Genomic DNA, 12871 nt, shown 5'->3' with positions numbered 1-12871 from the left:
ATAAACAGTGTTTTCCTTAGGACAAATTAGCCATGGAACGCCCATCCATCTCTCTGGAGAGTTGACTATATAGCTAGATTTAGCTCTGGTACTGACTGAGGAGGCTCATGAGGTAGCACTCGCATGGGAATTCCCACACATGCTGAGTTAGAAGTCAAAGCTCTACTGTGTTGGAGAGGAATCCATTTGGTGCTGCCGGATGATGTCATTCACACACAATGGCCAATTTATCCTATCATCTATGGAAAACACCATTTATGGTAAGAAAACTTGCTTCACCCGCCATGTTATATCTTGACTGAATATTCACTAATTTTGCTTATGTGCCTTAAGGTATTAGGACTCTGATGTTTCTGTGTTAGTCTTATAATACTTTGGTGATGTCTGAGTTTGAAAGATTTCCTTTTGTGATTTGTATTTTTCTTCTTGACTTTTTTTTGAAGTTCTTTATCATTGCCTTTTATGCTTTCCAGGTGTAGTGTACCTTTTTGGTAAAGTTTGGATTGAATCAGCCAAGACCTATGTAAGCTGTTGTGTGACAGTGAAGAACATAGAGCGAACAATATACCTTTTGCCTCGTGAAACGGTATCTTTTTTTTTTTTTTTAGCTGTACATATAAATTATATGAGCACTAGACTGAGCTACTGGTACTGTTGTATTCTAGTATTTATACTGGCTTCTATTCTGAAAAGCTCTTCAGCTACATAAATGGCTTAATATTCGCATAGTTTGTGTATGACATTTGTTTCTCAGTCTTTCATTTATTGCACACCTCAAAATTTTGCTGTGTAGTTTGTAATCTTTTGTTGCAGTAGCTGGATTTACTTCTCAGTTTCTCTTTGTGTCTCCTCTCTAAGCAAGTAGAGCTGTCCTCTGGGAAGGACACTGGAGCTCCCGTAACAATGATGAATGTCTATCAGGAGTTCAGTGAAAAGATTGCTGAGAAATACAAGATCATGAAGTTCAAGTCCAAGGTTGGTTCTGGGCAGTATCTCTTTTCCTGCCCTTAAAGGATGGGGGTTCTCCTCTGACCTCTTCTAGGTTTGTAGGACCTCTACTAAAGAGTAGAAATTTAGTATTAGAATTGTAACAGTAGGCATAGAAATATGGAAGATGTCAGTAGATAAGTCCTTCCTGGTCTACCTAATCTACACATTTGTGCTTGCCCAGTGTTCCGCTAAAGGTCCCACTTGATCTCTGGTCACCTCCTTTGCCCTGTTAGGAAGGGATCCCTTTGTCTGTCCCCTGCATGCTTGAACTGTCACTGTTTTAAATTCTATCATCTTCACTGGAAGTATGTATCAGGTATCCCTCACCCTTTTGAGCCCCTGACATTCAGCTTCAAATGATGATGCTTTGTCCTTGAACTTCTAATTCTATAGAAAAGGAAGCATTAATCTATGATCTAAGTAAAAGAGAAAAATGGAAATATGATACAAACTTTCAAATATCCAGCAGACTTCAATAAGTCTCACTGATTTCTATTGTCAATATAATGCTCATATCTTCCTTAGAACCATGATCTCTGGTTCCTGATCTTTCTTCTGTCCGGTTACTGAGCCCCCTATCCTACTACTCACTTTATATCTTTAATTCTTCTTCATAAAGTCAAATCAGTCCAGATGAATTGGAGCTAATCTCTGTGTCCAGCAGTTGGAGACAGAGATTAGCAGGCTTGCTGACGTCAGCTGACACTAGCCTGCCAGTGTTCTCTCTCCAAGCAACAAACAAAGATTTGGCTAAAGAGAACTCTATATGTGTTCTCTAGCAACCATCATACATGGCCACAGTAAGCTGAGTGGCTTATATATGCAAGCTCGTATGGCTACTGGGCTTGAATAATCATCGGTTGCTGAGAATCTTAGAAAGTGCTACCACTAGGTGCCAAACAACTACCGTGTGAGCACTTATCTGATTCCACATGTAGAAGATTTATGCATATAACCCTGAAGGGCTACATCTTCTACATGTGGAATCAGATAAGTGCTCACACGGTAGTTGTTTGGCACCTAGTGGTAGCACTTTCTAAGATTCTCAGCAACCGATGATTATTCAAGCCCAGTAGCCATACGAGCTTGCATATATAAGCCACTCAGCTTACTGTGGCCATGTATGATGGTTGCTAGAGAACACATATAGAGTTCTCTTTAGCCAAATCTTTGTTTGTTGCTTGTTGTGGTTTTTTGGCTTTTATAAGAGTATTCCAATTCTAGTGTTCTCTCTCCAGCAGATGGTAGGCAAGTATATCCTGTGGGCTTGGTTAGGCCTCCTGGCTTGCTTTTTGGACTATAGGTGGCTCCTGTGGTGACAGCCTTGTGTTCCCTCCCTCAGTTGAGCAGGGTCCAGGACCAGTTTTGACTGGAATAAGCTTCAGTTTGTTTAACTCTTCTTTCACTTCCCACACCCCCCTCCCTTTTATCCCTTGCTTCTCTCTCTGAGCCTTGGATCCCTTGGGATCCTCTTGGGGGAAAAAATAGTTCCTTTAGTCTCTGCTTTGATAGTTATAAAAAAAAACCAACCCAAAAAACAGGAACATGACTGAAGCAGGGAGAACTCTTTCAGTGGCAGTGCTCCAGATGAGACAACCTTGGATTTCAGGGATCCTGGTCTTGGTGGTGCTCCTTGAACTGAGCAGGACAGTGGGGGCAAACATGTCCATGGTGGCTGAGCACAGGAAGGGACGACACTTGGCATAAATTGTAGTGTGTGTCAACAGCTAGCTGGTGGGGGACTCTAATCTTGCTGCAATTTCTTGGAGGTCAGAGGAGTTGAGCAGCAGAGCAAGTCGACTATTCCAGGGGGACTGCAGTTGTGGAGTCTGCTGGATTATACATTCTTGCTGGCGGCCTCTCTACCGTGATGGGAACAGCGGCCATTTTTCCAACAGAGCACAGAGATGTGTATGGAGCTTTCCTTTTTCGGCCGGCGGTGTAGCTTTAGCTGCATATGTTTCTACTGCATTTGAACTCCAGTGCCTTGTTCTCAGGCCTGGTAGTCTCTTCTTTAGTGTGGATTTTAGCAGTGAGAGGTTTTGGAGTGTCTTTGACAGTTTTGTGAGGGTCCCCTTTGTCATGATGGGAATGGTGGCCATGTTGGGAGTACTGGAATGAGACGAGTTGGGGGCCACCTTCTTTTAGCACCACATTGTTGGGTTTAGTGCATGGTGCAGTGGCATGCATGATGCAACACTTGGAAGCAAGAGGTTCTGTTCTCTCCGGGCAGGATTCTTCTTCCTGGGACTCAAATTTAGATGTTTTCCATCATGTGTCTGTCTGGGGAACAGTGTGGTTGTTTCTACTCTTTTTTATAAAAAAAAAAAAAGGAAGAAAAGGAGCAGAAAGGAATATCCTCCCGAGCGAGAGAATAGCACTGCTATACTATAGGGAAGAACTTTCATCTCTGTCCTTGCATATTTTAATGATTGGACGAGACAAGGGAGAGGAGGAGACTCCTGGCTCTAGGGAGAATCCCATGTTGGCAGTATTCTGAGCCTTTCCATTCCTTTCCTCTGAATAATGGGGAGTGGATTGGCTCAAATGGGTTCCCTGGAGGCAAATTGTTAAATGTTGTGTATTTATGGCTAGCTACACTGTCATTTCATTGGACGGAGGCATAGAGCTAAGGGTGCACAGGTTGGAAAGATTGAGGCTATGCTGAAGCAGGCCTCTGAGGTGTCTAAGAACATATGTTGCCATTCTGGATCAGACTGAGGGTCTTTCAAGCCCAGGATCCTGTTTCCAACAGTGGCCAGTCCAGGATACAAGTAACTGGCAAGTACTCAAACAAATAGATCCCATGCTAGTAATAGCAGTGGCTGTTTCCCAAGTCAGCTTGATTAATAGCAGTTTATGTACTTCGGTCCAGGAACTTATCCAAATCTTTTTTTAAACCCAGGTACACTAACTGCCCTAACCACATCCTCTGACAATGAATTCAAGCTTAATTTTGTGTTGAGTGAAAGAATTTTCTCAAAATTTTTTAAATGTGCTACTTGCTAACTTCATGGAGTGCCCTCTAGTACTTGTATCACCTGAAAGAATAAATAACCAATTTACATTTACCCATTCTAGTCCTTTCATGATTGTGTTGCTTCACAGGCCAATTCACAGTGCTAGATCTGCTAGAGCCAGTCTTGGCTCGACTCTGCACCTCTACAGGGTATATGGCCACCGCACAGGTCTGAAATCTGTGCTTACTCAGGCCTTGAAGCTGTGAACATGGCTCTTCAGATATCGGAGGGTTGCAGTATTGTTGCGAGATCTGGACTGAATCTGATGCAGGATGCCCAAGCAGAGTTAGGCGAGGAGTCCCTGCTGTTAGAACCGGGAACAGCATATCTGGCAGATGTAGACTATGATTTGGTGAATGCCTTGCTCAGAGGATTGTCATCCACAATAGCATTTGGGCAACTTCTCTGGAAGCACCACAGGTCAGCGGACTCTTTCTCAAAGACTAACTTGTCTAAACTGCCCCTTAAGTATCACCTCTTGTTTGGTGAAGAGCTGGCAAAGATGGCAAAGGCATGGGGCGATTCGAAAGTCTCAAGACACCCAGTAGATAGAACATAAGAACATAAGAAAATGCCATACTGGGTCAGACCAAGGGTCCATCAAGCCCAGCATCCTGTTTCCAACAGTGGCCAATCCAGGCCATAAGAATCTGGCAAGTACCCAAAAACTGTCTATTCCATGTTACCATTGCTAATGGCAGTGGCTATTCTCTAAGTGAACTTAATAGCAGGTAATGGACTTCTTCTCCAAGAACTTATCCAATCCTTTTTTAAACACAGCTATACTAACTGCACTAATCACATCCTCTGGCAACAAATTCCAGAGTTTAATTGTGCGTTGAGTAAAAAAGAACTTTCTCCGATTAGTTTTAAATGTGCCCCAAGCTAACTTCATGGAGTGCCCCCTAGTCTTTCTACTATCCGAAAGAGTAAATAACCGATTCACAGATGCTCATCTTGTTGTATATCTCAAGACTCGAGGAGATTCAGGCTGAGCCACTGTTTTTCAGGACAAGAGATCTAGTCCTTTCAATCCTAGAAAGGAGAGAGTCACAGGCTCCAGCTTCTTTAAGAGTGCACAGTGAGTGCTTTGGGGTTCTATCTCCGGTACCAGAGAGAGGCGGCCATCTGTCTGTTTTATCAGAGATGGGTCCAATTTACGGAGGATCAATTGATCCTGGAGATAATAAAAAGGAATGGAATTTGGAATTTGCTTATCCTGTTTCGGACACTTTTATGGCTTCTTGTTGCTTAGGTCAAGAAAAGAGAGGTGATAAAGGCTACTCTTCAGAGACTTCTCGACTTGAAGGCTGTAATTCTGCTCCTGAAAGACCAGAAAGGGCTAGGATGCTACTCCATTTACTTTGTGGTTCCAAAGAAGGAAGGGTCCTTTCACCCTATCCTGGACCTGAAGCAGTTTCTTGAAGGTGGCCCACTTCAGGATGATAACCTTAAGATCAGTAATCATAGTAGTTAAGAAAGGAGAGTTTGACCTCTTTGGAGCTAATAGAAGCTTATCTTCACATCCCTATTTGGAGAGATCATCAGCACTTCCTGAAATTTGCAATGCTGGGTTGGAATTTTGAATTTCAGGCTGTTTTCTTTGGGTTAGCAACAGCCCCGTTTTGAAGGTGATGGTTGGGGTAGCAGTGATGCTGCACAAGGAAGGTCTCGGGATGGATTATCAATTTTTTCCAAAAGCAATTTTCAGTCCTCTCAGACACTGGATTGTCTGGGAATTCGATGCAATATGAAGATAGGTCATGTAAGTCCAGCGGAACAAGAAGTTGTGTGGCCAGATCCGTGCATTGCAGGCAGCCAGGAAGCAGACAGTGTAGTCTTAACTCCAGACTATCGTATCCATACTGGCAGCTGTGGGCAAGAGTGCATATGCATCCTCTTCAAAGAGCCTTGCTTTCCAGGTGGAGTCCCTAGTCCCAAGACTATTCCATGAGGCTGCCAGAGTTGTCAAGGCAGAGCTTGCAGTGGTGGCTGGATGGCAAGCACTTAAAATGGAGAATGGATTTGGTTATCCCCGTCTGGATTATAGTGATGATGGATGCCACTCTGACGGACTGGGGGATGCATTGTCAGGAGTTTGCGCAAGGACAGTGGAACCCTGAGGAAGCGAGTGGTCCATCAGCTGCTTGGAGGCCAGGACAATTTGCCTAGCTCTTTTTGGATTTGCGACTTGGTTAGTGGGGCCGACATCCCAGGTGTCACTAGAGATGGACATACTGCTTCCTTGGGCAGAAATGAATTTGCAGACCCTGTTGGCATCTGGCATAGTGGGCGGGACAAATGTTCAGGTGGATTACCTCAGTCGCAATGTCATAGACCCAGGGGAATGGTCCCTTTCTCTAAGGGCCGTCAATCAGATTGTCACCAGATGGGGTCTGCCAGATCTGGATCTGATGGAGACCAGCCAGAATACATAGTTGTTCGGAATCTATGCTGTGGTTTAGAGGTGGCCGACTGAGATGTTTTTTTTTTCTCATTTTAGGCAGACTGCTTCAAAAGATCGTTGCACATCAGGGGCTGGTGTTACTGGTTGTTCTGGACTGGTTTCACAGACCGTGGCATGCGTTTCTCCGGTGCCTGCTGTATGAAAGCCATCTAAGATCTACACTCAGGGCCATCTGTTTGAGGACCTAGGTCAATTTTCTTAGGGTTTGGCCCTTGAGAGGGCATAACTAAGGAAAGGTTTTTCTCAGGCTATAGTGTGTACGCTCCTAAAGGCTAGGAAACTTTCACTTGCTTAGCTTGTGTGGGTTTGGAAAGTTTTTGAGGAGTAGTACTCTGGACATCAGGGTGACTCTAGGAACCTGCAATTTCATTGATTCTGAAATTTTATGTAGGAAGACCTCTCTAGGGGATTGGCTCTTAATGTATTGAAAGTGCGAGTAGTGGCACTGTCATATACAAGGTAGATGTCTGTCTTCTCATCCAGATGCCTCTTGGTTCTTGAGAAGTGTTAAGCATATTAGATCTTTGCTCCAGATTCCAGTTCCGCTTTTGGATCTGAACTTATTTTTGGTCGTCTTGGCGGGATCACAGTTTGTTCCTCTTAGGGCTGTTCCATTAAGACTGCAATTGAAATATTCTCCGAGCCGAACAAAAAGAGCAAACACTTTTTGTTAGGAACCTTTCTTGTTGATCGCAACAGATATTGTCCAGATTTGTATAGTTCTCTCTTTCCTGCCAAAAGTGATTTTGGAATTCATTTAAATCACTGTTTCCTTGCCTTCATTTAGCAGACAGGCAGGTTCTGAAGACTATGCACTTCTTCACCTTTTGCATATGATGAGACATATTTTAAAATATCTTCGATATGGTGGAATGCAGAAAGGTAAAGCAGCCTCTCAATATGCAGTGGGTGCTGGATTAAAAAAGTGATTACAGCATCTTATGTGGATTTCGGCAAGTACAGGGTCATTCCATGAGGGCACAGGCTGCTTCATGGTTGGAGTTGTGGTTGGTTTCTGTTTTGGAGATCTGTAAAGCAGCATCTTGGTCATCATAGACCTTTCTCAACATTACTGAATGGATCTCAAGAAAAGGGAGGAAGCATTCATATCTGTGGTTTTGTGAAGGGCTCAGGCAGCATCCCACCCTGTTTGGAAGTAGTTTGGACTATTCACCTGGACTGATCTGACTATACAAAGAGGAAGATGAAATTACTTCTTGATTTCCTTTCCTTGAATACAGTCAAACCAGTCCAGGACCCTCACTTTGCTGCTGGTGTCTTCAGATTATTCTTAACCTCTATGCCTTGTAGAGGTTTATATTTGCAGGCAGATGAGGAGATGGGAAACATAATAGATGTCTATAAATTGCTGTAGGCACGTTATTAAAAAAAAAAAAACCAACAAAAAAAATCACATTTAAAATTGGTAATATGGTTATTGGTCTTGAGATTGTCCACTGTTAACTAGTTTCAGGAATACTGGAAGGCTGGTGTCTGTTCTGATGTATATAAGGGATGATATCTGTGACCTTATTGATCTGCTGCTTGGTGTGCATAACCCATTTGTCTGGACAGGTCTCACTGTATTCAAGGAAAGAAAATGATCAGATAAGTGTTAATTTCACCCTTTTGCTTCTTTTATGTACTTTCTCTCACATGTTTGCTTAGATATTTGTTGAATACTAATAATAGTCTACATAGTGTTAGACAGAATAAGCCATTTAGTTATAATTGGAGTGGAGGCATAGCCTTATGGTTAAAGCTGCAGGTTGAGAATCAGGGAAATCAGGCTTCAAATCCCTTGTATCCTTGGGCAAGTCACTTCATCCTCCATTGCCTCAGGTAAGAACTTACATTGTAAGTCCTCTGGAGACAGGGAAATACCTACTGTACCAACTTGCCTTGAGCTACCAGTAAAAAGGCATAAGCTAAATATAAGCAAATAACTGCCCTGTTTGAAAATCTCCAAATCTAGGTTTAAATATATAAAGGATGATGGATACATGTAATCGCCTCCTAGAGTGGAAGTGGTGGGTGCAAAAATGGTAGTTCAAGAAATTTTGGGATAAGCATAAAGGATTCTTTTTGATGAGAAGGAGATGGTAAACCTAGAGATCAAGCAGGGCTTGTGGTGCTGCAGTAGTAAGGGGAAGTTGGCAGAAGCTGGATGGGCCATCTGTGTTTATCTGGCATCTTTTTCTGTTTGTGTAAGTTTCTTGCTGAAAGTCATATACTGAGTGAATAGTATATGGCAGGTCTTCAGATTCACCGCTGTATGCTTTCGGAACATGTAACATAAGCTCTAATATTTGTGCTTGCTTTTGAATAGAAAGTTGAAAAGAACTATGCGTTTGAGATTCCTGATGTCCCAGATAAATCTGAATATTTGGAAGTGAGGTACTCGGTAAGTGAAATAAATGTAGATCTGCACTTTTTTCCTTTATTGGCTTAATACCTGAAAGTTTATCTATTCTGTAAGGTTACGCTCCCATTTGTACTTGGCATATTTTGCATTATTTGATGTAGCCATTCCTGTTCATACCCAGATCAGTTCAGACAAATGGGTTTTGCATCCCTACCAGGAGATGGAGGCAGAGAACAAAAACTCTGAGGCACTGCTACATAATCGAGAGTGCCACCTGCAATCTCTCGGTATTTCTCTGTCTCCAGCAGATGGTAGAGGTGCAAACCTGCAGTTCTAACTGACAGTTAAATTTTGGAGATAGTGAAGAGTTTGTCTTCAGAAGTTGGATTAGCTCCCCGATGTGCTAGGTTCCTTTGTGGGCCATCCCTCAGTTTCAGCCGGGTGATCAGGGGGGGGGGGGGGGTTTGGAAACTCCTGTCTGCCGTAGCCTGCTACTTCCGGAGGCATTGATATACAGGGGACTGGCTTCCTCTTGCCTCAGACATCTCCTCCTGCCAGCCGCTACTCAGGGAAGTACCCTTTTTGTTTATGTAAATTAAGCTTAAAAAAAAAAGTAAGGTGAAGGAGAAACTTGAGCAGATATTCTTGGACTGGGAGATTAGTCTGCGGCTCGGTGATCGGGGTGGCCAGCCGGTGGGAGCTGCCAGGGATCGCAGGAGAGAGAGCTAAAAGAGTCTGCGGCTGGTGGTGTTTTCCCCCTGGGGAAAGCTGTGTGTGGTAAGGTCAGATAGTGCGTTGCTTGGGCTGCCACGACCTGCTGCATGAGGCTCGAGCAGATGTGATTATGTGGCTCAGCCCGGATCAGTGCAGCAGCCACGTGATGTAGCCTACTTCAGTGTTGGCATATTTGGGCTACATTGTCTACTGTCCATGTGGCGGATGGCGCCTAAGCCATGCATGGTGGCTTGCAGGGCCTGTGGACTCTGGTCTGCCTTAATTAATTCCCGCTCCCTCTACACTGGCTCTGCATTGGGAGAGGAGGGAACCTCTGCGGGCGGTTCAAAGGAGAGGAGGGCATCCCAATCTTTGGGGCCTGCGCCTGTGATCCCGGGTTGAGGGGGGGGGCTGCGGTTTCTATCTTGCCCATGAGGGATCACATCTTGGGTACTCCCCCCTGTCAGGAGTCTGGAGATTCCCCTCCTCCCCTCTCCTGTGTAGTGGAGGGAGGAGAGGGCTCGGATGCCAGTCTGCTCATGCAGGGGACCGAAGATCCGGAGGAGTTTTCTCCGGAGTTTGTCCTTCTGTTTCACAGAGCCTTTCTAGCTTGGAAGGGTGCAGGTGAGAAGAGATCCAGAGAGAGGCAGTCAAGTGCCCTGTCCAAGAGACCCAAGGATGGCTTTGGTGGGAGGTTCTGGAGATCTGCTTAAGCGCATGGGGTTGTGGTGTGCATGTGCTGAGGGCAATCCCAGGGATCTGGATGACTTGGATAAGATGCAGAATGATCCTGCCTCACCTCAGGGGGCAGACCTGTTGTGGACCTGGATTGGGGGTCAGAATCCCAATCCTGATGCGAGAAAGGATGATTCTGACCCAGAGGAGAGTCCTGAGACAGAAGGGGGGATGACCCTTGCATGGTTCATCTATTTAAAGAGGAGCAGCATCTTCTCATTCCTCAGGTGTTGGAAGAATTGGGGGTTAAAATAATTCAGGAAGAGTCAGACAATGAGGGAGTGAATCGGGTCCTGGATGGGACCGTGTGGTCCTACCAGTGTTTTCCTGTTGTCTAAGAAGATTCAGAAGCTGATCAGCCGGGAGTGGGATTTCCTGTAAGCAGGCTTGAAGGTCGGTAGGACTAATGCAAAGCTCTATCCGTTGATGGAGGAGACCCTGGAGCGGCTAAAGATTCCTAAGTTGAATGCGGTGGTCTCATCAGTGACAGGCTACAATCCTGGTTGCAGGTTTGGCTGCTTTGAAGGATGTTCAGAACTGCAAGCTGGAGATTCATCTGAAGTGCATGTTTCAGATGTCTGCCTTAAGTCTGCAGGCCGCTGTGTGTGGCATAATGATGCAGTGAGCCTGCTTGTGCTGGATTCAGAAGGCACAAGAGCAGGCTTCTACTGGGATGCTCAGTACTGTGCATTCCATGCGTTTGGAGGCCGGAGTGGCCTATGTGGCAGATGCGCTGTATAATGTGGTGCGTATGTCCACCAGGAGCATGGTCTCTGCGGTGGCGGCATGCTGGCTTTTCCTAGCATGTAGCAGATGGACTCAGGACCAATGGGTATAGTGTACTCTTGATAGCAGTTGGAGACGGATCAGATTTCAATCTGACATCAGTCCTAGTACATATACCCCTGCAGGAAGTGTAGCTCTTCAGTATTTTCCGTCTCCATAGCAGTTAGGGACTCTATGCATGCTCGCACAGCGTTAGAGTAATTTTACCAAAGAAAAACAAAATAAGAAATCTTACCTCTACAGTCGAGCCCCGCTCTCCTGCGGTGACACCCATTGGGTCCCTCCCCCAGTTGAGATTTCCCGAGGTGATTTCCACGATCCCTCGGAGGTAAGCCTCGGTCCAGCAGCCGACCCTTGGTGGGGACCTTGCCCCTGACATCTGATGAGGCTGAGAGGCAGCAGGTGCAACTTCAAGCGCGGCGGTGAAGGTATTTCTCCCCCCCCCCCCCCCCCCCCCCCCGGTAGTCGGAGACCTCCCGGAATGAGACCGAGAAGCGCCGAGACAAGGTAAGGTAGAAATCTATTTAAAAGTCTCTGGTCTCTGAAGCTCGAGGAGCCGCACAGGTCACCAGCCAGGACCAATGCCACTGGGTTTATCTACCCTAGCAGGGCTAGACCCCGGTCAGATCCGAGGGTCCTCCCAAATGGAGACCCTCCGAGGTGGTCGCCATATTGTACTCGTGGTCGCCATCACCATTTTGCTCTGTTCGCCGCCCTGTCCGCCGTTTCGATCTGTGCGCACAGAGGTGAGCTGTGCACACAACATCGCGCACCCAAGTTCTGGGCACACAAGCGACGTGCATAGCCACGCACTTACTGTGCTGGGCGCACAACAGCACGCAGATCTCCCTGAGCGCATACCAAACCTATGTGCACAACTTCGCATACCGGAGCGCACAACTGTATTTTACGCGCACAAGCCATGGCACCACCGGAAAATAAACTCAAAGCTCAGGGCCTTTGCCCAGCATGCCACATTAGAGCTGCACAGCATGAGGAGGCCATGGCCCTGTGTATACAGTGCAAAGAGGCCCTAGGGGATCCAACTCATGGCCCTCCCCAGCCGGTACCGGGCTCCAGCCTCTCGAGCAGTACGCCGGACCTAGCATTGCACAGCGGGATCCCCCCTCAAACGGGGCTCCCCAGGGACACGACGCCCCTTAGTCTAGACCCAGCATCTGTCTCCTGGGTGGAATTCTTGAAAGGTCTGCATACCTTTGTCCACATGCAACCGGGGCCTCCTATAATACGGCCACAGGCTCCACCGGAGCCTGTGGCCGTATTATGCTCAGGGAAGTGATCCCACCGCCCAGAAGCCCCACCTTTGGGGACACGGACAACTCAGATGAGGATTCAGAACCCCTGGAGGAAGGTGAACTCCCTCCGGTGACAGAGCCCCAATGAACCATGAGACGCTTCTTCACCAAGGACGAGCTTCCAGACCTGGTCACACACAGCCTAAAAGAGCTTGCTATCCTGGGCACAAGTGCCTCGGGGGAACCTAAAACGAACCCCCTATTAGAGGGACTCCGTCAGACCTCCAGCCATTTCCCACTATTACAAGCTGTCCAGCAACTAATTGACCTGGAATGGGATGCCTCAGAAATTACATTCAAAGGGGGCCGGGCTCTGGCAGCCATGTACCCTCTGGACCCAGCCGCCAAAGATCTCCTGGCATGTCCGAAAGTGGATGCCATGGTCTGCGCGTCTCGAAGCGCACTACTATCCCGGTGGAGGGAGGAGCAGTGCTCAAGGATGCTCAAGACAGACGTCTGGAATCCATCCTCAAACAGT

The 12871-nt window shown here is 46.3% G+C and overlaps 1 protein-coding gene across 3 annotated transcripts in view; it reads left to right on the top strand.

Moving 5' to 3' along the window:
- The window catches only part of POLA1 (DNA polymerase alpha 1, catalytic subunit), a 1013915-nt gene that overhangs the window by 127577 nt on the left and 873467 nt on the right, over window positions 1-12871 (top strand). For all 3 annotated transcript variants that reach the window (XM_029603088.1, XM_029603086.1, XM_029603087.1), the window contains 3 exons: window positions 474-586; window positions 859-975; window positions 8807-8881. In XM_029603088.1, the coding sequence (XP_029458948.1) occupies window positions 474-586; window positions 859-975; window positions 8807-8881 (305 nt within the window). The remainder of the gene's footprint in view (window positions 1-473; window positions 587-858; window positions 976-8806; window positions 8882-12871) is intronic.

The sequence above is a fragment of the Rhinatrema bivittatum genome, chromosome 5 (genome assembly GCF_901001135.1).
Source record: "Rhinatrema bivittatum chromosome 5, aRhiBiv1.1, whole genome shotgun sequence".
Taxonomy (NCBI): Eukaryota; Metazoa; Chordata; class Amphibia; order Gymnophiona; family Rhinatrematidae; genus Rhinatrema; species Rhinatrema bivittatum.
This window is presented reverse-complemented; position numbering and strand designations above follow the sequence as displayed.